The sequence below is a fragment of the Pseudonaja textilis genome, chromosome 5 (genome assembly GCF_049901715.1).
Source record: "Pseudonaja textilis isolate UNSWEBS1 chromosome 5, rPseTex1.2, whole genome shotgun sequence".
Lineage (NCBI taxonomy): Eukaryota > Metazoa > Chordata > Lepidosauria > Squamata > Elapidae > Pseudonaja > Pseudonaja textilis.
The window spans coordinates 9780035-9805601 of NC_141994.1; the positions used below are offsets into that span (position 1 = coordinate 9780035).

At 37.6% G+C, this 25567-nt stretch overlaps 1 protein-coding gene across 4 annotated transcripts in view; it reads right to left on the reverse strand.

Annotated features, from left to right (window-relative positions):
• Positions 1 to 24119, reverse strand: part of GRM8 (glutamate metabotropic receptor 8) — a 512156-nt gene extending 488037 nt beyond the window's left edge. For 3 of the 4 annotated variants that reach the window (XM_087934107.1, XM_087934106.1, XM_087934104.1), the window contains exons 1-2: positions 23146 to 24119; positions 2992 to 3848 (exon numbers count right to left, since the gene is read on the reverse strand). In XM_087934107.1, coding sequence (XP_087790233.1) covers positions 2992 to 3501 — 510 coding nt within the window. In that variant the 5' untranslated portion in view covers positions 3502 to 3848; positions 23146 to 24119. Of the gene's footprint in view, positions 1 to 2991; positions 3849 to 22197; positions 22294 to 23145 lie in introns of those variants that run through there. The other variant, XM_087934105.1, reaches the window with a different exon arrangement.
• Positions 24120 to 25567: the final 1448 nt, after the last annotated feature.

Below are 25567 nucleotides of genomic sequence, written 5' to 3' on the forward strand. Positions count from 1 at the left end.
ATAAGAAGCAGCTAACAAATAACTAACTATACATGTGTTTATAGTGGGGCTAAAGTCTGCCCAAATATGAGAAGCAAAGGAATATGTTGAAATTAACATTAATTTGTTTTAAAGTTGCTGAGCACCTGGTATCTCTGTGTATTAGCAAAGGAAGATTGAGCTTCATCTATACATTATGTTTTTATAAACCAGGTTGTATAAAATCCTATAGCTATCCACCTTTCAATTGCATCTTAATAAGAGCGTTTTGGAGCTAGGTGGTGACGTCCTCCTTTTCTTTTCATCTCTAACAAGTCAACCTGATCAGGCTTCTTTTTCTGGCTATTATTCACAGGCTCTTAAGAATGAAACAGTATTTTAATGTTCTCAAGACTGAAACAGTCTTTTTTTTAGTGCAGGCAAATAACCGAGTGCCCTGATTATAACCAAGACAAAATGAGAAAAGTTTGATTTGCTTCATTCTTAGTCAACAAGGAGCAGGATTATAAATCTTAATAAGAGGTTATCAGATTTACACTGCAAAAATTGGACACCTATTATATGGTAGCAATTATGAACAAAAAATTCCTCTTTACTTTTTTATTATCTAATATTATCCCAATTTTTTCTTTCCAAATCTGACAGCTCTATAAAAGATACTGTTTTTAGCATATATTGAACATATCCCAAATTCAGGGTGCCATCATCAATTGGTTATCCACTAAATCTTTTTTTTTTAAGTGTTGCTCCCTAATGAATTCCAGTTGAATTCATCTATCAATTACATTTGACAAGTTAAGATGTGACAGGTTTACCTTTCCAGTGCTTATGCTTTATGAATTAAACAAATATATTATGAAGTCCAGGAATAACATGTCAATGTGATTATTATTCTGAAGTGAACTGCTAAAATTCATCCAAGAAAAATTATAACCTTGTAAAACTTGAGAAGTTACCTTTTTTATAGGCACATGTTTATATATACTTTTACGCAGACCACAATTTCTGGAATTTCAAACATATTTCAATGTTTACTTCCTCAGCATTCTTATAAACCAATATAAATGTAAAACTGACAGCTGACCATCCATGATTTGATAATCAAACAAAACCAGCCTAGAAGAATATATAATTAATCAGAAGTTGTCTGTGCCATAAGAGGTAATTCACCTGGTAGCTATATTGATTTCAGTTCAATCATTCATTACAGTGACAGGTTCCTGAAAAAAGTTCTCCAACAAAACTCAGTATCAAAAATTCCAGAATTCAGAAGAGTCATTTAGAAAAGCCATTTCTTTTTCTTTTCCAAATTCTCATACAGGATAATACAGAAAGCACAAATGCACAAATCTAAATATTATCAAAAGACCAACCTGTAATTTTAACCTCCCTATGTTGCATGACTTAGGGTTTAAGTACCTAATGATTTACCTCCTACATACGTAAGAAGGGTGGTGACTAAAGCAGGGACTTTTTTTTGTAGTGAGTCTCTTATTTGATTTTAAATTGCTTTTCTTAAGAACTTAAGGCCTTAGTAGTTAGAATTGTGCCATTTCTTCTGAATCAAAATTTAACAGCTTGATTTTGGTATATCTTTACAAATATTCTGCGTTGTTCCAAATACTCCTTCATTGAATAGAAGCAATTAAAGTTAGTAAATGATAAATATATTTTTACACATAAATCTAAACCTGCATGTGTGATTTATTAGATGTCAACCGTTAAAGGAGTAATTACTGGTGAACATGACTTAGGGAATATCGTTGCAATTAGATTCTGCTTGTAATTTTCTAGGAACAACTGATAGAATTCTGGACTAGATAAGTTTTTAGTATGATCTATAGCTTTTGTCATGAGCATCCACAACTGGTTTTAATTGTATTTTAATCTCTCTCTCTCTCTTTCTCTCTCTCTCTCTCTCTCTCTCTCTCTCTTTTTGCTATTTTGCTCCTCCCATTACTGTTTTTCCATTCTCTTCCAGCTTAGATTATCACTGTCACAGTAAGAAACACCCTGCCCCATAGGGTACTATGGTTATTTTTTTATGAAGTTTTATTAAATTTCTATTATTTACATTTTATTAGTGCTTAATAAACACCATGCTGTCTGGGTTATTTTATTTGATTAGCAGCAATCTAAAGAAAATGGAGGATTTGGACTACCAGATTGACTTTTATATTACCAAGCATGTGTTATAACATGGCTAAAAATGAAAAACTGTCAGACACACAAGACTGTTATATTTAGAAAGACATGGTTTACAACTTGAATTGCATGACTTCTTATGGTATAAGAAGAATATTATTCACAGATGTCAAAATCAGTATATAAGAAACCATTATCTGTATGGGGAAAAAAATAAAAACTAAGATCTATTTGAGAATCCCAGAATGACTTTCAACGATGGAAGCGTTTACATATCCAAATCTGGTGAAGTTTGGAAAAATTGTGACATATAAAAACATTTTGGACTCTGAATGTACTATGTTTTGTTTTTCTTTCTGCTAGAACCTTCTTGATATTTAAGAAAATTTAAAATATGAAGTACTTTCAGTTAAGTATGAAAGTTTAGAATATACTTATATTAAAGTATTATTCATAACATTAAACAATGTTTTACTTTATAAAATATCAATAATGATCAATTCCATTACCATCCTTACTCAAACACTGGCATGATCATATTTGAAGCAAAATACTTTTGAAAGATGTTAATATAGTCTACAGGGAGCACAACTATTGCATAACTTGACTGAAGTTGATTGGTACACTTCTGTCTGGGATGTCATCTTGTTCCACTATGTAGCTTTGGGATGGATGCACATGGAGCACTGAGTAAGGAAGGAGACACACACCTAGCCAGCTAGATCAGCCTGGGGATCCATGGAGTGACAGATGTTGCAGCCAGATCACCCTCACATCCTGTGTTGATAGATTCCTTGCTATGATATCATGCAATGAGTGGTAATACTTGCCTCTGTTTCTAAAAATAGAAAATGAAGATCCACTTACCTTAAAAAGTCTTAAAATGTTAGCCACCATGATGGACACTGAACTCGCTGCTGCACCTATTACCCCGGTTATCTTGTCTGGCTTGGTAAAAATAGGAGGATCTCCATTAGCACATTTTACATCAGACCCATCTTTTTCTATCAAAGCTTGAACAAAAGTTAAAGACTGCTCCAGAGCATAAGTGTCTCTGGAACATGTGTCCAGAATCCGAACACCCAATGTGACATTGGCAAGAAGATCAGGGTCCTTATTGATCTGATCAATTGCATATAGCATTGCCTCAAGCCGATGGATTCCCTTTTCTTTCTTGAGTTCACCACAAGGTACTCCTCTTTCTCCCTTGGCATGGACAGGAAACAGTCCTCCCAAGATTACATCTCCATCGAGTCGAATGGAATGGGCATATTCCTGGCCATAAGTTCCTCGTATCATAGGAATTACCCAACAGAATCTGGCTGCAAGCAGGAAAAAATGATGGCAAGATGTTAGAAGCTTGTCCTTGTATACCATTTTTTCTGAAGATGGTGTTGCAATCCAAGATCCAGATTTTCTCCTTGCTACAGGAAGTAGTGGATATTTTGAAACTATCTCTTCTGAAGGCTATCATCAGTCCCCAGTGATTCAGAATATAGGACCTTGTAGTAGGTAGAAAAGAAGAGCTGTTGGTTGTTATTAGTAATAAATGTCTTTAAGTAGTTTCTGACATAAAGAATCCATTTCAGTTAAGTATGCCAAGAGGTTTGCTTGCTTTTCAAGTGTTTTCGATGACTACAAATTAATATTGAGTAAGCGTTCCCAGAGTCAGGAAAAGGCCACCAATTCAAATCCTTGGATAATATCTTGTAACTGAAATTCTCCTGAAGTATTAAAGAAAGAGAATGTTTAGTTAATTTATCTTATGGTAGATGTTGCAATTTGTATTACTTCTTTATAGCAGCTTATTTCTGAAATTTTACACTCATTTTCTCTGAAGTTAATGATTGCATTCACACATCAGGCTGAATTGGGCTTTGTCTAATTGTGATTTGCAGAACCAGCTGGAAACAAGTCAAAGTCAGTCTACAAATAACAAAACAACCAAGTTTTATTGGTCCATGTTCTGGCTTGGTTTCCCCACCCAACCCTTTGTTTAATTATTCTTCATTTACATATTTATGTATTAGACAGAAGCTTTGGCAGGGCGTAAGATCAAATAAGAAATAATCCAAGATATTGTAAACAAGTTTTTGGATGTCATGGTAAACCGGAGTGGCAATAATTAAGCCAAAATTATACATAGTTTCATATTAAATGTTTAAATAAATAATTCACTGACCCATTGTAGTAACCCCATAATTTATGGCTTAGCACAATGTGTAAATTCACGCCATCTGTCCAGTGTACTATCAAAAATGATGCTTTACTCTACAAATTTCGTGCCCCATATGAAATTGCCAACTTTTGCTAATTCTTGACCAGGACTCTAATATGGCATCTGTTAAATTTTAATATTGCATTTACCTACAAGAGAATGTTAAAAAAAGGATGAGCATTCCAAAGTCTGTGAAAATGTTTCTGACTGAAATATCATGTGATGATGGTAAAAATATCTCACTGGGATTTCAGGCCAAAATATGTACTTGAAAATGAAACAAAGGTGGTGTGAAACAGAATTGTCTGTATCAAAGGAGAAAGTGGCTGTATTTAGAGAACAAGGATGCATGAAATATGCATCATTTCCCTTTTTATTTCAATTCATATTAATTTAAAGAATGTCATCTTCTTATAGGGAACACCAAGTTCCTTATGCTAATTTAAAAAGTATTCAGACCCAGCAAAATAACCTCCTTGGTACATCGAAAGTATGATGCAGTGCAGAAATGTAGATTTTGTCTTACAGCACTGCACTCAGATTCTTAAAGTACTAAGCATTTGAGATAAAGAATATCAATTTACATATGTAAATTGTACAATTTTGTATAAAAGCAGAATATGACTCAGCTAATAATAAGTGCTTTTCCTTCTGGTCTCTAGTGAGCTTCCTTTGCTGCCAATCTGTTTTTGGCACACTAAAGAAGCAATGTGCTAGTGGTTTAAGATTCACCATAACCCCAAAACCCCATAGAATATTGTTCAAGCAGTAATACTCTGAAATCAGCGTTTCTCAACCTTGGCAACTTTAAAACGTGTAGACTTCAACTCCCAGTGAACAAAGGAGTTGACATCTATATATCTTAAAGTTGCTAAGTTTGTAAAGTGAGGTATCATCGGTATGTTGATAACACCCAGTTGTATATCTCCATTCCTAGTGAGTTAAGTGATGCTCATTATTATTGTTAACTATATACTCTCGGTATGTTGGCCATCATTTTCTTTTTTTACTTAGTGTTTAATTTTAATTTAAATTATGATTTTATTGGTTTTTATGTATTTTATTATGTGTTATGCCCCCAGGAGTCACTATGTAAGATGGGTAACAATACAAATATGTTAAATAAACAATTATACCAGCTGCTGCTTTATTTATATCATCTTTTGCAAAACCTGCTTTTCTGAAAACGGTCTTGATTGTGAAAGGTCCCTTTCACACAGGGGCACTACCCCAGTTTGAGATTAGTATCAATTCTGGATCTCCATTTTATTGCAAGGGCCAGCGGCCCAGAAAGTCATGTTGATCCATGGTTAATTAGATTTGCAATCTAGAGGAAATGCTGCAAAGATCATTTTCTTTGGGGGTGGCAAATGAGTTTTCTTTCAGCCTATTCGTTATGCCTTACCCAGTCACACCAAAGAATGAGGTTTTGTCCTCTGAACATTCAGTGGCTAGGAAATGTGTAACTCCCCCTTCCCTAAAATATAGTTTGGAAGAACAAGGTCTGTTTGCCACGTTTTACATCTTCAGGCAGATAGATGGAGCGAGCAGTGATCTGCAGCATAGCAGGGTGGGGCTCTGAAGTGCCATGAAACTACTTCAGAAGATAAGAGAGGCAAAGCATATTGCCTTTAGGAAGTGTGGTTAGTCAATACAACACAAGTACAATTTCTGACAGCTGTTGATGCAACCTTATTCATTTTCATTCAGAAGCACTTGTGCATAGGATTGGAACTTGAAATAGGCTTCCTCCAAATTCAAATTAAGAAGCACCCTGCAAAAGATTTATTTCAAAAGCCTGTCAAAGTGAGAATAATTTTCCTGCAAAGCAGTCTGAGTATTGGAAGTGTTTCCTCTAAGTGAAAACACTTCTACATTGGTTACAATTCCTTTGGCTATTCAGGGGGAATTATCCCTCTCAACCTGCAAACTAATTTATGGCTGTTAACCTGACCAGTCAGCCCTGCTAACACAGGTAGATTAAAGGAATGATTGCTGGATATGTAAACATAATTTCTTTCACATTAAATAATCTGCGAAAACAAGTGGAGATTCAAAAGACAGCTCTGTCATTTGAGTGTGTATCTTGTTCTACTTTTTCTTACAAAGTGAGCTGAAACCCGTAGCCATGAAAAAAATCAGATATAAAGCTTCTTACATCTTCCGATTCTTGCTGGAAATAACGTAGAGTGCCCAGCCAGCAATGACAAATGGCTATTTTACTCTACCCAGTAATGATGGCCATGGGTTATCTAATAATCAATTTATTCCCAATAACCATTCAGGCATGGTAGGCAGGCATGATCCACTGAAACACTGGTTGCAATCACACTATATTCAGATTCCAAGGATTACCATTAGAGCAAAGTTCTTGTTTGTAGGCTGTGTACTCAATGTAGTATTTTTATAAACGGAATTAGAAATGATACGGTTCCCCCACTCCGACCATAGTAAGTCATTATTAACAACAGTGAATTGCATTTCACTTTGACAATGGGGATGATTAACCTTATGGTGCATGTATATGTAGCGTTTTGTTCTCCTTATGGGACTTTGTTATACTTTCACACTCTATAAATGTTTCTTATGTTTATAGTGTATGGAAGCAAAAAAAGAAATCCCACAAGCAGAATAAATAGTACATATACTTCTGAAGTTCATGCATCAAAGAACCGGATCATCTCTTCTGCCAAAGAGGAGACGTGTGGTGCAGTTTATTCTTGTTGATAGTTAAAACCTGGCTGGAAGAGAAACAAATGAATGGTTGGGTGTTTTTAATATGTCACACTACAATGCTATGAAAATTACATTACACTGAATTACTTTTATGTTCTTTATGTCATGCAATAAGTAAAATAAGGAGCCTCTGTGGTTAGAGTGCAGTCCTGCAAGCTACTTCTGCAGCCAGCTGCCTACAACTTGGCAGTTCAAATCCCACCAGGCTCAAGGTTGACTCAGCCTTCCATCCTTCTGGGTAAAATGAAGACCCAAATTTGGGGGGGCAACATGCTGACTCTGTAAACCGCTTAGAGAGGGCTGTAAAGCACTATAAAGCGGTATATAAGTCTAAGTGCTATTGCTAATGCTAAAAGCTTTCATTATATTCACTGGCTCATTCAAACTGTACCATTTGTGCTCTATTGATTAATATTAAATATTATAGCAATGCAAATGCAATCATGTGTGCTCCTGCAACTAACAGAGAAATAATTTCATAAACATTTGTGTTCATTGTTATCAGTGAATTTAGGCAAATTAAAAAATATTGACTAGGCTACAAATCCAAATACCTCCTTTCGATATTCAGTTTTATTGTTATTTATTTCTTGTTGTTTTCATAACTAACATTAATACCTTTTATTATAAATCTGAATTAATTCACCTGTACTTTCAACTTACAGGATCCTTTCTTTAACCAGTAGTTGCATATAACTTTTAAAATTTCTCTGCATTTTTAGGATTAATTACATGTTTATAAGGAAGAATATTATAGAAACATATAATATTGTTGATGCTGTTTCAAAGACATTGTTTACATTTTGTAGATATTAAAAACACTATTGCTTTTAATTACTAATAGAGTCACAAAGGTGGAAGGGGATGACTAGACTGCCCTTGTCTTCAATTGATCATTCCTGAGGTATAATTGTATGGCATTCCAATCTCAGTTGAGTTGAGAAAAAAATAAAGGGAGGAAACTGACCAGAAAAAAAGGATGGAGGAATCCAAGAAAGTCATGTGTATAAGTAAGCTTTCTCTAGTAATGCTAGTATTGGTGTTTCTCTCTTGCAGTCATACCAGTCTAGCAATTCAACTAAAATGGTCATGGAGGAAAGTAAGGACTAGAGAGAGTTTGCCCAAAGTAGCTGAAATCTACCAGAAGAAGGTAGGGGGATCCCAGTTGCCATTGAAGCACCAAATATACAGGTAGCAAAGTTTTGCCAGGAAAATATAGAAAACACAACTTACACATTGGATCTCCAAACCTGAACTTAGTTGACTTCAGCAATAGGCAGCGAATGAAAGTAAGATTACATCATATTGACATATCAGTAAAGAATAGTGAGCTAAGGGTTTTCAAGCTGAAATTAGTGGAAGTGCAGATGTGCTTTTAGTTATGGGTAAGTACTTGAGTCAATATTAACAGGATTGGGGGAAGAAAAAAAAACAGGGTAGTTTGATAGCTACATCTATTTACCTATTAAATTAGAAAATCAAACATTATACTATAAAAGGGGAAATTGAAATGTTTGTCACAAGGAAACAAGGACTGATAATATAATAAACAAATATAGAACAAAGATTCCAGCCCTAAGTATACTGTGATGATACTAACAACTGAACACAATTAGAAATGTGCAGGGATTACTATATTTTCCCAAAACTCATCTGTAACAGGTTTATGCTTAGCATGTAACTCCACACTGACAATGCAAATACAAAAAAGGAAAGAAGGCTAATGGGACTCATCATTATTCTTATTACGATCTCATTACTTTTTACAAAAGTCGCCAATGTCAGCGCCAATGTACTTTATATTAATGGGCTCTAAATAATGCATTGCAGCATTAGATCCATGCACACAATTGGGTTCATTTTGGTGAGAGGATTGTTGGGAATTTTGTTTATACTAATTGTACCCAGATGAATACAAATAAAAGTATTTCACAAGATGATTTCCTAAAACTTTTTTATGTGTTATGATTGAATATCAGTAGTAAAGGAACCGGCTGTTAGGAAATATACTACAGACAATTAGCAAAAAAATAATCCCTGGGATAAGATAGTTGGATGCTGTGGTGTGCCTGCCTAACAATATCATCTTGGGTAAGCAATGTTTGTTTTCTATGATACTCTATGGAAGACAAATTTGTATTTTGAAGCAAAATAGATAGAATGAAGACTCTTGAAAATAACATGGATAGCTAGGAAAACAAGCAAATGGATCCTAGAGCCAATGAAATCAGAGTTCTCATTCAAAATGCAAATGAGCAGTCTCAAAGTCTCATATTTTGAGCGCATTACACAAAGGTCTCATTTTCTTACATCTATAATGCTTAAAAAGGAGGAAGGAATGAGGAGTGACCAGCAGAAAGATGCTTGGATTTAATGGGTGCACTATTGGAAGCCCGGAAGATGAGGCACAAACCACCCTAATGGAGATCTACCTATGTGGTTGCTAAGATAATACCAACCTGATGGCACATAATCAATCCTAATGTGTTATCATAGGAAAGTGAAAGTTGACTGCTGAATTTCTTTGACACTTTTGACTTGCCTGACCTTCTCTGAAGCCTGTATATAACTCGTGTTTCCATTTGCACTGGAATTCCACACTGTTATAACAGAGAATCATAATGCCATTAGAAAACTGGAGAAAAACAAACTTTTCCACCCTTTTATCTGGCTTGATAATTTCCTTAAATCGTATTTTTGAAACAGTCTGAGAGATGGCTAATCAAATGCTTGCCCAGTTCCAGCTACCATATGTCACAGGTAATTCATCTTAAAAAATGCATCTCTACATTTTCTGAATGCACATAGGAGTCTTACAGTGAAAAATATCATTGATTCCTCTCGCCCAATACTATGTAAGCTGTGCTAACCTGACACAATGAATTGAAAACTAACAGACCACATTTTAATTTAGTGTTTTGTGCAAATCCAGCCAGTGTAGTTAATTATGTGTCATGCAAACCCAGATTAATGGAATAAATTATAATTACTATAAAAGGGGTAAGCATCATCTGCAAACATCCTCTATGTTGCATTTTTCAGGTTTGTTTCTGGTTTTCAAAATTCAAACAACCAAAACTAAAATTTGTTACATAGAAAGTAAATGCTTTGTCATTAATATAAGACTGTATCATATGAATTCATATTTCATTCAGGAACATTGTTTATGCAAGCAGGGATACACAGAGTCAGATTTTACTTCCTTCGTGCAGCTCTGACCTCAAAAAACATGCACAAAGATCATGAACTCAAAGGTTATTTGCTATAGTGGCCCTTCTGGGTTAGTTATCAACTGTGTTTTAGAGAATCTGCAATAACTGATGAGATGGATGGCTGTTTGGGATGATAGACTTTAAGGGAATGTTGTATATGTATATAATTCCATATATAAAATGTTTAATTTGGCAAATGGTCTGGAGACCATGGAATGGTGGCATATAAATAAATCAATAAACATAGACTGACAATCAGCATGCACCTGACCCAATCCAACAAACAAGATGGAGCATACAGCATAATTATGAAACCTCCATCAGCCTGAGATTGTGCTGACACATTTAAGTTATAGATTATTTATTTCTCCTCCCAAATTAAGTATAAAGATTGAAATAGTTGACCTCCCAAAAGCCTTTTTCTCCCATAGCAGTGCTTAAACTCCTTGAAAATGCTAAAAAAGTAGAACAAAACATTCAGCCACATCCCTTCCAGAGATGTCATAATTTACCTAATAGTGTTCTACAGTCTTCAGTAGTGTACCTATCTAATGTTAATTGAATTTAAACATGTATTAAAAGTAAAAATTTCAGCTGACTTGGTTCTTGGTGACTTAAGGTGACTGGGTTCTTGGTGACTTTTTCCTTGACAATAATAAAATAATGTTTGTCACTGTGATCTTCCTAGAATTATTTTAAGCTCCCAATATATAGCTCTGACAGTTCCTAAATAATATCCTACACAAGCACTAACCAGATAAAGGTAAAGGTTCCCCTTGCACATAAGTGCTAGTTTTTTTCTGGCTCTAGAGATCAGTGTTCATCTCCATTACAAAGCCGAAGAGCCAATGCTGTCTGAAGACGTCTCTGTGGTCATGTGGCCGGCATGACTAAATGCCAAAGGTGCACAGAATGCTGTTACCTTCCCACCAAAGTGGTCCCTATTTTCCTACTAGCATTTTAACCATGCTTTTAAACTGCTTGGTTGGCAGAAGCTGGGACAAGTAACAGGAGCTCACTCCGTTATATGGCACTAGGGATTTGAACCACCAAACTGCTGACCTTTCTGATCTCAACGTCTTAGCCACTGAGGCATCAGGTCCCTTCTAATCAGATACTGCTTAGCTTTTTTGTAATCAGCTTGTCATTTAAGTGCTATCATGCACTGTGATCAAATTAAATGAAATCAAATGTAGATGTTATTCTATTTATTCTTTATTTTTCAAAGTTTGTCTCTCCAGCAACTACACGAAGGCCTGTTGTAACTCTTGAATCTTAAAAAAAGTGTTTACCTTGCTACAAACCATGATTTATGAATTACTAGATTCATACATCCTGATAAAGTATGTACACAGCTCATCCAGCTGAATTTCAGGTAGTAATTTCTCACATATCTGTTTGGACTCTGGATAGTACAGAAATAATTTTAGCTTTCTAGCATGCAGTGAATTAACCTAATTCATTTTGCTGTATGCTTTCAAAAGTACAAACTGTACAACATGAAAATGTATTGCATTTTACTTTGATTAGTTAAGCTTCACGGTGTGCCAATGACCTGATCTGATTTTAGAAAGGCATTTGCCAAAAAGATGCTTCTTACACTTTTTGTTTTCAATATTGTAAATAAAGCAAAACCTCCCTTTCAGGTGAATTGGAAGATTTGTATCATAATAGACCAGAATTCCATATAACTGCCATAATCAAGTATTGACATTCGGGCCAAAGAAGGACATGAAAATAATATATTTCATAGGAATCTTGGTATCTAAAAGAACATGCCCCTAGCCCAAAGCAGTTTTAATGCTTCAAAATCCTTCTCCAACTCCTCATGTCTTTATTCTGTACAGTGATCAAGCACCACTCTGGTGCTAAATGGAAATGGAAAGGAAATAGTAATTCCAAACCATTTCACGTACATTATTTTCAATTACATTTTAAGGAAATGTCAAACCCATTCGGGCCACACGGTTCAGTGATACATTTTGATTCTCAATAGAATGCAAAATTGGTAATGTTCTTGATAGATAAAAACCTGATCATTTGTACATTAAAATATGAATTTCCAACAGTATTTCTTTAAAAAAAAAAGAAGGGAAATGCCAACTGGAAACATGTTTTTAAATTAAATGTAAATGTTTTGTTTAAGAAATCTGCTTCAAATATATTCTTACTTTAAAATGTTTCCTTAGTTTTGTTATAAAATACAATAAAGGCTCAATAAAAGTATAATTAAAGACTCGAACCCAAGACTTATCCCATCACAAGGATTTAATAAGCAAGGAAGGGAGTAAAGAACCAAACCTTGCATAGTTTTTCTAATTATGATTACATTCATCATAATTAGAAAAAAAGAAAGAAAAGGTTGGGTTATAGAAGTCTCAGTTAAGCCAAGATTCATGCAAAATATCATTTTCTATCACAGCAAATTACAGGTAGTCTTTGATGTTAGCAACCATTGGATGTTCTGACAGACACCCTAGAAGCTACTTACAACCCAGTTCTGAAGTTCCAGTTGCTGCCCCGCTGCAGTCACATGATTGAATTTTGGGTGGTCAGCCATCAGCCTACATGTATAGCTGTTTGCTAGACATTTTGATCACATGAACACAATTTACAATTATTTGCCAAAATCTGGCATTTACTTCCCATTTTGGGTAAAAACATGCCATAAAAACAATGGGTTCATTTAACAACTGCAACATTCACTTTGCAACCTCTCTAACTGGCAAGCTCTGCTACAGACATGAGGCAAGGACTACCTGTAGTTATTGAAAACATGAAGAAACCACAGTAATATGTATATCACAATTAAATAAAAAGTATATTTAATACATTAGTTGCATTTAACATTTAATTACATTAAATGTCTTATTGCTGTTGCTGTTCAGGCTAAGTGCCATTCTTGACTGCATGATGGAAGACATTTTTCAAAAAACAGAATGGGGGAGAAGAAAAGGGCAAATCCAGGCTGAAAACTAAATGTAATTAAATCTAACTTAAATGAATTTTAACATGATTAGAAATAGATTGGGGTTTAATTTACAGTAAATAATAATAGGATTGAACCTCACAGGTTTAGAATTTCCCACTTTTGTCAGATGAAACATTACCATGTGATAAGAAGTTCTGTAGGTTCCAGAAGCTATACTTAAATTTTCAGGAATTATATATAAGGAATATGAATGACTCTGGATTCCTATCTTGATCTAAATAAAAAAAATGTAAAAGTCCATGGAGGCAACTAAATTCGACATTATATTTGTCTGTGAAACATGGCTCAATGCATCTCTCCCCGACTCCATTACCACAGTAAGAGACTATCATGTTTACCGATCAGATCGTGAAATTCGTAGAGGAGGTGGTGTTGCTATCTTCTACAAAAAGTCCTTACATCTAAAAAATATCCAAGTTACCCAGGAGCTTGCTCTTCCTGAGACCATTATCTGTGAACTGTCCTTAAATATCACAATTCGATTCTTACTATGTTACAGAGCACCTGATTATGACATTGAACATGTAAACAAGCTAAATACACTACTAACATGGGCAGCATCCTGCCCATACCCTTTATCTTTCTTGGTGATTTCAATCTGCCTCATATTGACTGGACCCTAAATGAATGTACAACTGAAACCATACATGCAACCTTTTACAATGCTGTTACAAATCTGGGACTGGAACAGCTAGTATCCAACAACACTAGACTAAACAACTGCCTCGATCTCATCTTCTGCAATAGTTTGAATTTAATTTATGGAATACAAACTAAAGAACCCTTTTCAGCAGTGACCACAATATGATTGACTTTTGTCTAAACATACGTCCACACAAAAAACACCACAATGATGTGATCCCCAATTATAATTTCAAAAAGGCAACTATGATCTTATAAACAACGATCTCTCATCCCTTGATTGGCAATCTCTATTCAATGGATGCAATACTGTTGAAGACCATTACAACATATTTTTACTTGAAGTCAAAAGAGTCATCAAACTATATGTACCAACAACTACTCCCAAAACAAAACAAAAAAACAGATTGCCCATAACAATAAGGAAACTTCAATCCAAAAAGAGATCACTCTGGCGGAAAAACAAATCTGGTCACGTTGCCAATTTCAAAAGCCGATACAAAAATTTATGCCACCAAATAAAGACCGAATGCACCAATTATCATATTAAACAAGAGGAAAACCTTCTAAGCACCAATTCCACCAATGCTTTTTACAATTTTGTAAACAACAAACTAAAAGATTCAAGGTCCATCCCACCCTGATAGGACCTAATGGTAAAGACTGCAATGACGACACCATTAAAGCCAACATCTTTAACACATTTTTGGCTCAGTATTTGTAAACAGCAATGGATCATGCCCAGCATTTCCTAGCGAACCACAGATAACTACAGTGATCTAATACATATCGATTTTACAGAAGACAATGTTGAAAAAGCACTACGCAATCTAAAACCATCCCTATCTATTGGACCGGATGGAATATGTGCCTATCTCTTAAAAAAGTTATCCACTGCCATAGCCGAACCTCTAAGCATAATCTTTGAAAAATCTTTCAGGACCAGTTCCTTGCCTAACCTATGGTCACAAGCCACAGTCATCCCCATCTTCAAAAAGGAGACCCTTGCCTAGTTGAAAATTACAGACCAATCTCCTTATGCTCGTCACCTGTAAAGTCATGGAATCAATTATTAACCAATCCATCATCCTCCACTTAGAGACAAACAACCTACTCTCCAATAAACAATTTGGTTTCAGAAAAAGCTATCCTGTAATCTGCAACTCTTACACTGCAAAAACATATGGACTACACAACTTGATCAGGGCAAAACAATAGATGCAATCTACATAGACTTCTGTAAAGCCTTTGATTCAGTGGTACATGACAAACTACTACTAAAAATAAAATCCTATGGTATCTCTGGACAACTGCATAACTGGATAGAAGCATTCCTGTCAAACAGACAACAAATGGTCAAAATTGGGAGTGTCCTATCAAATTCTGTACCTGTCAATAGTGGTGTCCCCCAAGGCAGTGTTCTAGGACCAACTCTCTTCATACTCTACATAAATGACCTCTGTGATCATATTAAGAGCAACTGCGTTCTTTTCGCTGATGATGTAAAGCTGTTCAATACCACAGACAATACTGCTACCCTTCAAAAGATCTTGACTATGTATCAGAATGGTCAAACAAATGGCAACTTCAAATCTCAACAAATAAATGCTCTGTCTTACATATTGGCAAAAAAATCCGAAAATAAAATACAAGCTGAATAGTCAAGATCTTGTTGATGATCCAAGCTCTGTAAAGGACCTTGGAATACTCACCTCTAATGATCTAAGTGCTAGTGCCCACTGCAACTACATAGCCAAAAGGCATTAAGAGTTGTTAACCTAATCTTACGTAGCTTTTTCTCTGGTAATATCACACTACTAACTAGAGCATACAAAACATTTGCTAGACCAATACTCGAATACAGCTCATCAGTCTGGAACCCACATTACGTATCTGATATTAGCACAATTGAGAAAGTCCAGAAATATTTCACAAGAAGAGTTCTCCACTCCTCTACTCGTTGTAGAATACCTTATGCCACCAGACTTGAAATTCTAGAACTAGAAAACCTTGAATTACGCCGTCTTCGGTCTGATTTAAGCATGGTATATAAAATCATACATTGCAATGTCCTACCTGTCAATGAATACTTCAGCTTCAACCATAACAACACAAGAACACACAACAGATACAAACTCAAGGTTAACCGCACCAAGCTTGACTGCAGGAAATACGACTTTAGCAACAGAGTGGTCAATGTCTGGAATACTCTACCCGACTCTGTAGTTTCTTCCCCAAACCCCAAAAACTTTAACCTTAGACTGTCTACTATTGACCTCACCCCTTTCCTAAGAGGTCTGTAGGGGGCGTGCATAAGCGCACCAACGTGCCTACCGTCCCTGTCCTATTGTTTCTTTTATTTTTCTTTTATTTTTCTTATATGTACTCATTTCATGTATTCATAATTATGTATACACTTTTACTTATCTCGTAAACAATTGACAAATAAATAAAATAAATAAAATAAAAATAAAAAAATAAACTACTATAAAGGCAAGCTGAATGAAACTGTCCTGCTTATGGTGCATTGAAGAACTTGCACCAATAAAGGATGACACTCCAATACACATTAGGGAATTATACATTCACTCAGTTAATTATCTTTTATGAACATTTGAGACCTAATTCCTGAAATCTGTATTCTAAGTAGGGATCCTGGAATCTCATAGATGTAAATAGGAGAGTGAATTGGAAGAAACAGTCTATAGTGCTTGCAGCTAAATTAATTTTGTTTTTTAATCCAGCTGTAGAGTGTTTGTTCATTCACACAGGCACAGTCATTATAAAACACAGTTGAAAGCACAAAAATACTTCTACAAACAGAGGATGTATATATTTTTGCAGAATGTTCAATGAGTAAACAATTATATAAGTGAAGAAGCCCAAAGTAGGCCTCTATCAGACTCCATCAAACATGGAACATCATGACTTAAATTTTGCTGAATGAATTACAGACCTTGGGAGGATTTTTAAACAGTATATGTTGTAGATGATCCGGCTGAGCCTTAAGGTAGCGTCCGATGAATCAGTTTGTGGTCACTAAGCCCTCATAAGAGACCCAAGTCCAACACTCAGTCCATTAACTTTTACCTGGCACAAATTTGCCAGATAACTGTTAGTAGATCAGATTCATTTGTATAGGTGTAATAAATAACAATAAACTTATAGTGCTTTTGAACTCTATCCTAATTCCTTGCACCAGACACTATATCAGTAAAATTCTTAAATTTGTTTGTCTATAGGGAAAGGAAAGAATATTAACATATTAACATTTCTTCCATTAATTTGTTCAGCCATTTAAAAACTGGTTCAGGTTGGTGGCTTTCATACGTTATTTGACTGAATCCAACAGTATGCTACATAACAAAGCTCTTCCTTTTCTTTCCCCTTCTTCTCTGACCATCCAGCAATAAAGGTGGATGAACTGAGGTTCTAGTATTCATGTTTATCCTTGCTTTTCCTTTCACACTTCCTAAAAAGCCCAAAATGATGTAAACGTGTTTCATGAAGAGTTGCTCCAAAACTTTGCTCATTTTGTTTATCTTTTCCGGCTCCGATTTTTATGGACAATGTGGTTCTCAGAACTGTGTTTATGTATTCTTTAGATCATACCATACATGTACGCAGAGGAGTGCTGTCTCGTATAATAGTGATAAACCACCCGCTTTCCCGTAGATACGTTCTTCCTAGACAACTTCCGTATTATCAGAGGTCAGTTTCATATCCTTTTCCTTTCATTCTCATGCATCCCAGCTGCAGGTCCACTAAATGTCAGATGAAAAACAGCTCTCTGTCCACTCCTATTGATATAGCTGGAAAACCCTTGAGGATGTTTCTGCTACTCACTTTTGTCTTTAATACAACAGAAGAAAGGGTTTCAAATGCTGCACCCATTCTCATTTTTTTTAAAAAACTATCTTATTACCTATCTTATTACTTTAGTTATCTTTTTTCCTATATTTCTGCATCTAGATTAATTTTAACAAAATTGACTTAAACTGGAAAAACTTTTTCAGTAATAATACATTTCTTTTGAGGTGCTCCCAAGTTCTATTTCATTTAAAGTAAATATATTTTCATACTTCCATTTACTATTACATACACCAATATGAATCATGATCTATCCAGCCATGTATTAGAATCAAATAGTACTAGAACTGAGAATAACTGGAGAATTTAATTAACAATGATCATTAGAATAAACTTTTTCTTAAACTGCTTTTTCTGCTTTGAGAAGAAATCTGTAAATCTGATTCCCACAACACATTAAAACATGAACCAACTCCATTCAGGTAGTCACATTTCAGTCCATCCTAGATTACAGCTAGTTACTTTGGGAATGAACCAAATATACAATAGTAGAACAAGAGGTTTACTCAAAATCACTTTGGTCATAATATTTATTGAAAATCAAAGCCAAGGGTTCTGGTTTGAGTAAAGTCAAGGGTCAAATCACATTCTCTCAACAGCAGAAAAGACTACCATACAGGTTGATAAACAAGTATGATTCCAGAAAGAAAACTTGGTAATTTTAAAATTCTGTTTGCAGAGTTCTTTGCACACACTTATCACCCAACTTTCAAGAAGAGGGCCAAACTGATAATTGCTTTTCAGCTTCATATAGGTCTGTATTTCACCACTTCATAAGATGGTTTATTCTACTTCTTTATAAAGCTGGATCATTGTTCAATTCCTTTTTAATATCAGAAGAGCATCCTGTATCTCAAGAGGTTGGTGGTGTCCAGTAGCAACCTCACTTACCTCATAGTCACTATAAGCAATTACTTATTTATTGCTTTCTAGTTCATGAAGCTCTAAATCTTTACTTGTTCTTTGATTGTGGAGCAACATGGTACAGCTTTACTTAATTCTTGTATGTAATTATTTACATAATCGTATTATTAATTACTGAATGAATTCTTTATATCAGGGCTACCAGATTTCAGATGCAAAAATCCAAACGATGCAAGATGAAGCAGGCAAATACATTAGTTGCCACTTATTAGTTGCCCAGTGTTTGCAATTAGATATAATAATTCTATCTATATGCTGTATTTCCTTATAACAGTTAATACTGTAGTGAAAAAATTGAGGATGTGGAATGACTAAGAATATGAACCTGGATTCAAATCTCAGATCAACCATTTGTTTTCTGAGTGTCTTGAGGTAAAATATTATCCTTAATTCCCCTTTTTGCATGATATGGGTAATAAATTTATTTACCTTACATAGGATGGAATGTTATTGTGTTTTAAAATAATATGTTAATATGTTTCAAACCACCCAGGGTCACAAGTGATCTTAATGATGTAGGAGTTTGATAAACAAAATGTCATAATAAAACATCTATATCTCACCTGGAAAAATCTGGACAGATTTTTCAAGTATCTCTTTTCATCCTACCATATCGAAGCTGCAAATATCCAGATAGTCATGGTGACTATCTGGATATTTGCAGCTTCAATATGGTAGGATGAAAACTAATGATTGTAGAACTACAAATCCCAAAATACAATTCCTGTATTATTGGCTGTATTTGGCTGGGATTCTGGGTTTATAATTCAGCAGGATCTGGAAGGTGAAAAGTTGCCCATTAAGTTCTGGTGAAGCATTTTCAACTCTCTTATGTGTGTCTTATGTGTATCTACACTTGCTAAGATTATTGTATGCATTATTTTATCAACATTAACTTGGCCCACAACTGAAAATACCATCACATTTATTTGCTAGATTATATAGATTTTATGTGTTTTAGGTAAGAGTTAAAAGAATTCCAAATCAGATCAGGAACATAGGAATAAGTAGAAAAAGCCAAAGTTCCTTTCCATGCTTAAATTGATCCTTCAAATATAGTTTGCTTGGCATTATAGTTTCACATTATTGATGCCTTCATGAAATCCAAGCAGACTTTGCAAAACAGCCTGGAGGACTCTTATCATAGACAACAGACTGCTGCAGCAGTGACCTAAAATACTGTGCTCAGAAAAGCTAAAAACCTGTCTAAGCTTGCAGGAGGGCATCCCTCATGCTGACAAGAATATTCATTTTGAGAAAAATAAATTCAATTTTAAAAAAATCAGAAAATCTAATTTCCAAGGCTAGGCCTTCTGACATGCTCAGAAACAGCACAAGGCCCATTTGCCCCAAAGTTAACATTACTGGCCTTCTGCTGCCAAGTCACTGTCAACTTGGGTTATTGACTGTCTGGATGACAGTTTTACCCAAACAAATCCTCCTTTGGCTCTGCTAACTCTTGAAACATTTTCGTTCATTGTACAAAAGCTGCCCTTTCCATTTTCTGTAAGACTTACAATAATGTGAAGCCACCTGTCCATCTTTCATTTTTAGTACCTAGGCATCCTTCCTCTCCATTAAAATATTGCATTGAATCATGTTAATCCTCAAATTGAATCCTTTTTCATTGTAGGTAATCCTTCTGTCCGTCACCTGAGTTCATCCAATAGAAAGTAAATATTACTGGAATTTGTGGGACATGCTTCAGACTCCATCTGCTTTAGATATGGGAAGCCAAATATTCAGGCTGCAAGCATACTTTCACTACGGTGATCTGTTCAAGTGCATACAAATCTGCTATTACCTTGATAGTAAATTTGCTTCGAAGAGAGCCCTCTGTTGTCAATTTTTTAACCTGTCTTCCTTCAGTTCCTAAGACACCGCAATACTAATTGAAAAATTGTGTATACAAATATAGCTTGGGCATTTTCTAACTGAACTATTATCAGTGCATTTCTATTATTTTTCTGCCATTGAGCTGCACAGCATGTGAATAGTCAAATTATAATTAAAAAAATCTGGTCCATTTTTTTTGGGGGGGGGTGCAGGGGAATCCCACAGGATATTCCATAGCATGCTATTAATTTTTTAAGTGTTTAGTGCGGAAGAGTAATTGTATTTTTTGTTTATACACAAGTGACACAGCTTTTTCTTAAATCAAGAACCATGTGTTATTTTCATTCATATGAATCTTTATATAAGCATGTAACAATTTTAAAACTTCAACATCTCCCCACCCTCTGCAAAAAAAAGAGCGAGGGACTTCTTTGTAAAGACAAATATTCTTGATTCATTCTGCATGCTCCTCTAATATCTAATTGCTCTTGATTATTTGATTCACTCTGCCTGCTTCTAAAAGATATAATTGCTCTTAATTAATTGATGTAGTTAGTGTATGTGTTGAGTGTGATCCATTTATCTGCTTCAAAATATTTGCAGCAAATATAAAGACACGTTAGACATCTCCACAAAGGTTGAGAATCTTTAAACAGCTACCTCTGAGTTCCTTCTATAAATAGCTTGCTCTTTTTATTTACAAGGGAAAGAAACCTCAAGAGGACTTCACTTCCCACTCCTCTAAAACACCAGCACCAGGATTCAGTTGGTGCAGTTGTGTTCAGGGACCTCCAGTCATGTTTTCCACAATTTGACATTAAAATACCCACCAAATATCCAACTTTATAATTGATACCAAGAGACACCATATGCCAATCCTAAGGATATCTCCTCCCTCTGTCGTCTCCCCTCCCCTCCGTCGCTGGAACAAGTCCTTAGGGAGCAAACCTATCTCTATTTTTCTCTCTTCTCACATGTTGTAGGGGGAGCTGCTCGCATTTAAATCCCGAAGAACTGTACTGGGCGGATTTCCCAAACCCCAGGGAAGTTTGGGGCAAACCGCCTGGAAATTCACGTCCGGGGGGGGGAAGGATGCAAATATGACTCCAGACTAAGCTCAACGGAAAGGTAGTCTCTGACCAAGAAAGAAAGAAAAAAAAACCCAAGCCGAACATTTCAAATGCACAGAACCAAATTAAAAATCAGAAGGTGGAAATTCATAAATGAGCAGAGGAGAAACGTCCCCACTCTCCCCTTCCTTGTAATACATTGGGATGTTTGAATTTCAGTACTGCCGTCCCCTTCACTGCCAGATGCCTGTTTGATCACTGCCTGTTGGGCAAACCCAATGCCTCTCTTTCCGTAAAGAGTCTCTCCTCCTGGTACGTTGAACCTCTTCCACAAAGCTCACCCAAAGTCCGGCTCACAACCCAAGCTATTCTGATCGCCCTGGCGGCCGAGGTATGATTAACTATGAGAGAAACTTGCCTTCCCGCTAGTTCTGCCCCTCCCGGGTCGCCCTCCCCGAATTCCCCCCCCCTCCACCCCGGCCGCATTCCCACCCCAGCCAACCCCCCCCAAGGGATCATACGCATTTTTTATTCACATGCACACACACATATACACACACACACACAGGATACCTCCTCGAATCCCCCTTTGCGATCTGCATTAGGCACAGCTTCATCCTGCCGGTAGCAGCGGAGGTCAGTGATGGAATTAATAGACGCCAACGCCGCCGCCCGGATAACAGGGGATTAGGTAATTTCGGTCCACGAGCCTCCCTTCTCAGATCTCCTCCCCGCCCCTCCTCTCCACACATTCTCCGCCACCCACCCCCCTCCGCACGGGCGACGGAGTGCCGCCACCTCCGAGGGGAGCGTCGGACGAGGCAGGGTGATCTCAGATTTGCTGCAAAGAGCCGGGGGGGGAATCTGCCAGCCATCGGACGACCGACACCCCCCCCCCCCCGCGAGCGCGCGCGCCGCCGCCGCCGCTTTCTGTGCACACCTAGTTCTTCCCAAAGCTTCGTCCTAAGCCTTCCAAAGTTCTTCGGCCGCAGGGAGAGACTCTTCGGACTTGGGTTTTCGGCCCTGCTCCTCCTTCTTTGCAAGCGAATCTGCCGAGCACGAAGGAGCAAACCTCGGCTGTCTGCCTCGCTCTCCCCCCGCCCCCGCTTCCAACCCCATCGCCAGTCAGTAAAGTCTTAAACCGAGTCAACTTGATGCTTTTGCGCTTTCAAGTTGCGGCTTTTCCCAGAGGCCTTGGGGGGGAGGAAGGAAGGAAGGAAGGAAGGAAGGAAGGAAGGAAGGAAGGAAGGAAGGAAGGAAGGAAGGAAGGAGGAAGGAAGAGAAGGAAGGAAGGAAGGAAGAGAAGGAAGGGAGGGAAGGAAGGAAGGAAGGGAGGGAAGGAGGAAGGAAGGAAGGAAGGAAGGAAGGAAGGAAGGAAGGAAGGAAGGAAGGAAGGACGGGAGGGAGGGAGGGAAGGACGGGAGGGGAGGGAGGGAGGGAAGGAAGGAAGGAAGGAAGGAAGGAAGGAAGGAAGGAAGGAAGGAGGGGGGGAACCGACCCCACGCAGCTCCGCTCACTCACCCGGGCTGGAGACGGGCCCTGCGGGGGCTTCCTGGGCGTCCCATTCTCACGCCCGTTGCCTGCTGCCGAAGCGGGGACAGGAGGGAGCTCACTTGTCGCTGTTCTTGGTGCTGAAAGCCAGGCAGCGCTTCCCGAGTCTCTTCCATGTGAATAACAAATAGTCCCACAGGCAGCAGCTATTGGTCTGTCTCGAAAGTCCCGTCCTATAATCCCCGTTTTATCAGACCATTCAGCCTAACCGTGGCTTGGGGGCGAAAAAGTATAGGAAGCTTTCTCTCTTCCTCCACCCCACCCCGCCACTTCCGCAACGCACAGACCACACAGACACCCTTCCAAATCCCAAATTAGGACAATTTGCCACCCTGGATGTTCTGAACACTTCTGAAAATGCCGCAGCCTTTGCAAAACGGGAGAGGGGAGGGAAAACAACTCCTAACAATGCATTGAAACCTTCTCCTCTCCTCTTCTTCTTCCCCCACGTTGACTCTGGCTTAGTCAAAAACCACGGCAGCTTTTTCGTCTCCCCATCACTTCTCCCTGCGCCGTTGGCTTCCTCCCCCTGCAAAGCTTTCCCGCAAAGCACCCGTTGCTTCTCTTCCCTCGCGTTTCCCTTATTCCGCTCTGACACCGCCAACGGTCAGAAAAAGAAGTCTTTGCATCAGGTTGGATTTCCAAAGCCAGAAAAAAAAGCTAATTAAAGGACCCCGGCGGGAGGAGCGGAGGCAAACGAGAAACGGACGGGGCTAATAAGGATTTGGGGTGTTAACTGCGGTTTCTCCTTGAATGGAGACGAGTCATTCAAAAGAAGAAGCAAGGAACCGCGCGGGTGGGAAACCAGGAAGACTCCCCAGAGTCATGCGTGCACACGAGGCCTCGTATTAATAGGCCGGGGCGAAAAACAGCGCAAGTTGCGCTCGAAAGCCCGCCGCGTCCTAATGAGCTTCGCTCAGCTAGTAGGTGGTCATTCTGGGGGAAGTCGGAAGCGTCTGAACGGCGCTGCCGGGTTAGTTGTCCATCGAAGTTTGCAAGGTGGACGTTTGAAGTGGCCGCGGCGTCTCTCCCTGGGGTTGTCCCCGAGTTGGGGTGGGGGAGGGGGGGAGGACTTTGTTAAGAAAAATCCCACCCCCGAGGAGCGCTAATCGTTCAGCCGCATGGAGCGAGCTTTGCCCGAGGTGTTGAAGGAAGGCGCTCCCTGTGGTTGGAAATGGGAAACTGTCGCGAGGGTCTCTCGTGTACTTCAATCTTTCTTATTTAAATTTATCTCCGGAAATAAGGTACTTCCTTTCTCCGCAGCGATTTTCGCTTGCTTTCGTTCCCAACATGTGATGCTGAAAGAAAGGAAGGCTGGATCAGCCCGGTCTTTTTTGGCTGTTGCTGTGACACGCTGACCGTGTCTTGATGAAAAAGTCCCATCTTGAGGCAGTTTCTGGAACTGCAAGCGAACTATTTCGATCTGCTCGGTGGAATTATTTTTTTTTCCCGCCCATCTTTATTCTTTTGCGAAATAAATCACGGACGACGTCGGAGATCCAGGTCGCCTTAACGTACTGGAGACAGAGGCGCCTTAGCAAAGGAGACAGGCTGAGCTTTTAAATGAGAGGGAAGTCTGAAGATTGAAGGCCGAGGGACACCACAGAGCAAGCGGGGAAAAATACATACCGATCTCTTCCAGGGCTGAGATTGTCCAAGTTGAACAAGAGAAAATATTAGCACGGGACGCGGAATTCTGCTTTAAAAAAATATATATATATCCAGCTTTACAGTACATTACATAACATGGGGAAGGCAGCATTATCGAGAAATATTGTTAAACATTAAATAAGACTAACATCCTTGATAGTCAAAACATGAACCAAAAAGTATCAAGCAACTAAAATACTGTTGTGTTTGTCAACAGCATTAGAATTTCTGAAATACTAAAATAGCTGTCGTTAGCTGTCTGTGAGTTTATTATATCAGGTCAACACTAATAGATAATATTTGTTACTCGTGTATCCACTCCAAATGTTCAAAAAAATCTCATTTTTGTTTTATTTGCTGCTCATAATTGTTTGATCATTTTTTTCACACAAGGTTCGTACTTCATTGTGCAAAATAGTTATAGAACTTCGTCTGATTTCTTGATTTGACCTATAAGTTGTTTAGTACTTATGAACATAAAAGTTTGGTCCATCAAAATGGGAAATAAAACTGGGCTTTGCTTAGTTACACATACTGTATACTGTAATATACTATAAGGTTTTGCTACTTTCCTGATCTACCCCGTGAGTTTCTAAGGAGTACAGCATATTGTTAATTAGTATGACTTACTGCATAGTATTTGTATTCTTAGAATCCACATAAACAGCCTTAAAGTGTTTAGTTACAAATGTTTCCTGCTGCGGATCAATCAATCAATGATACAGTTTTCAAGTTAAAAAGT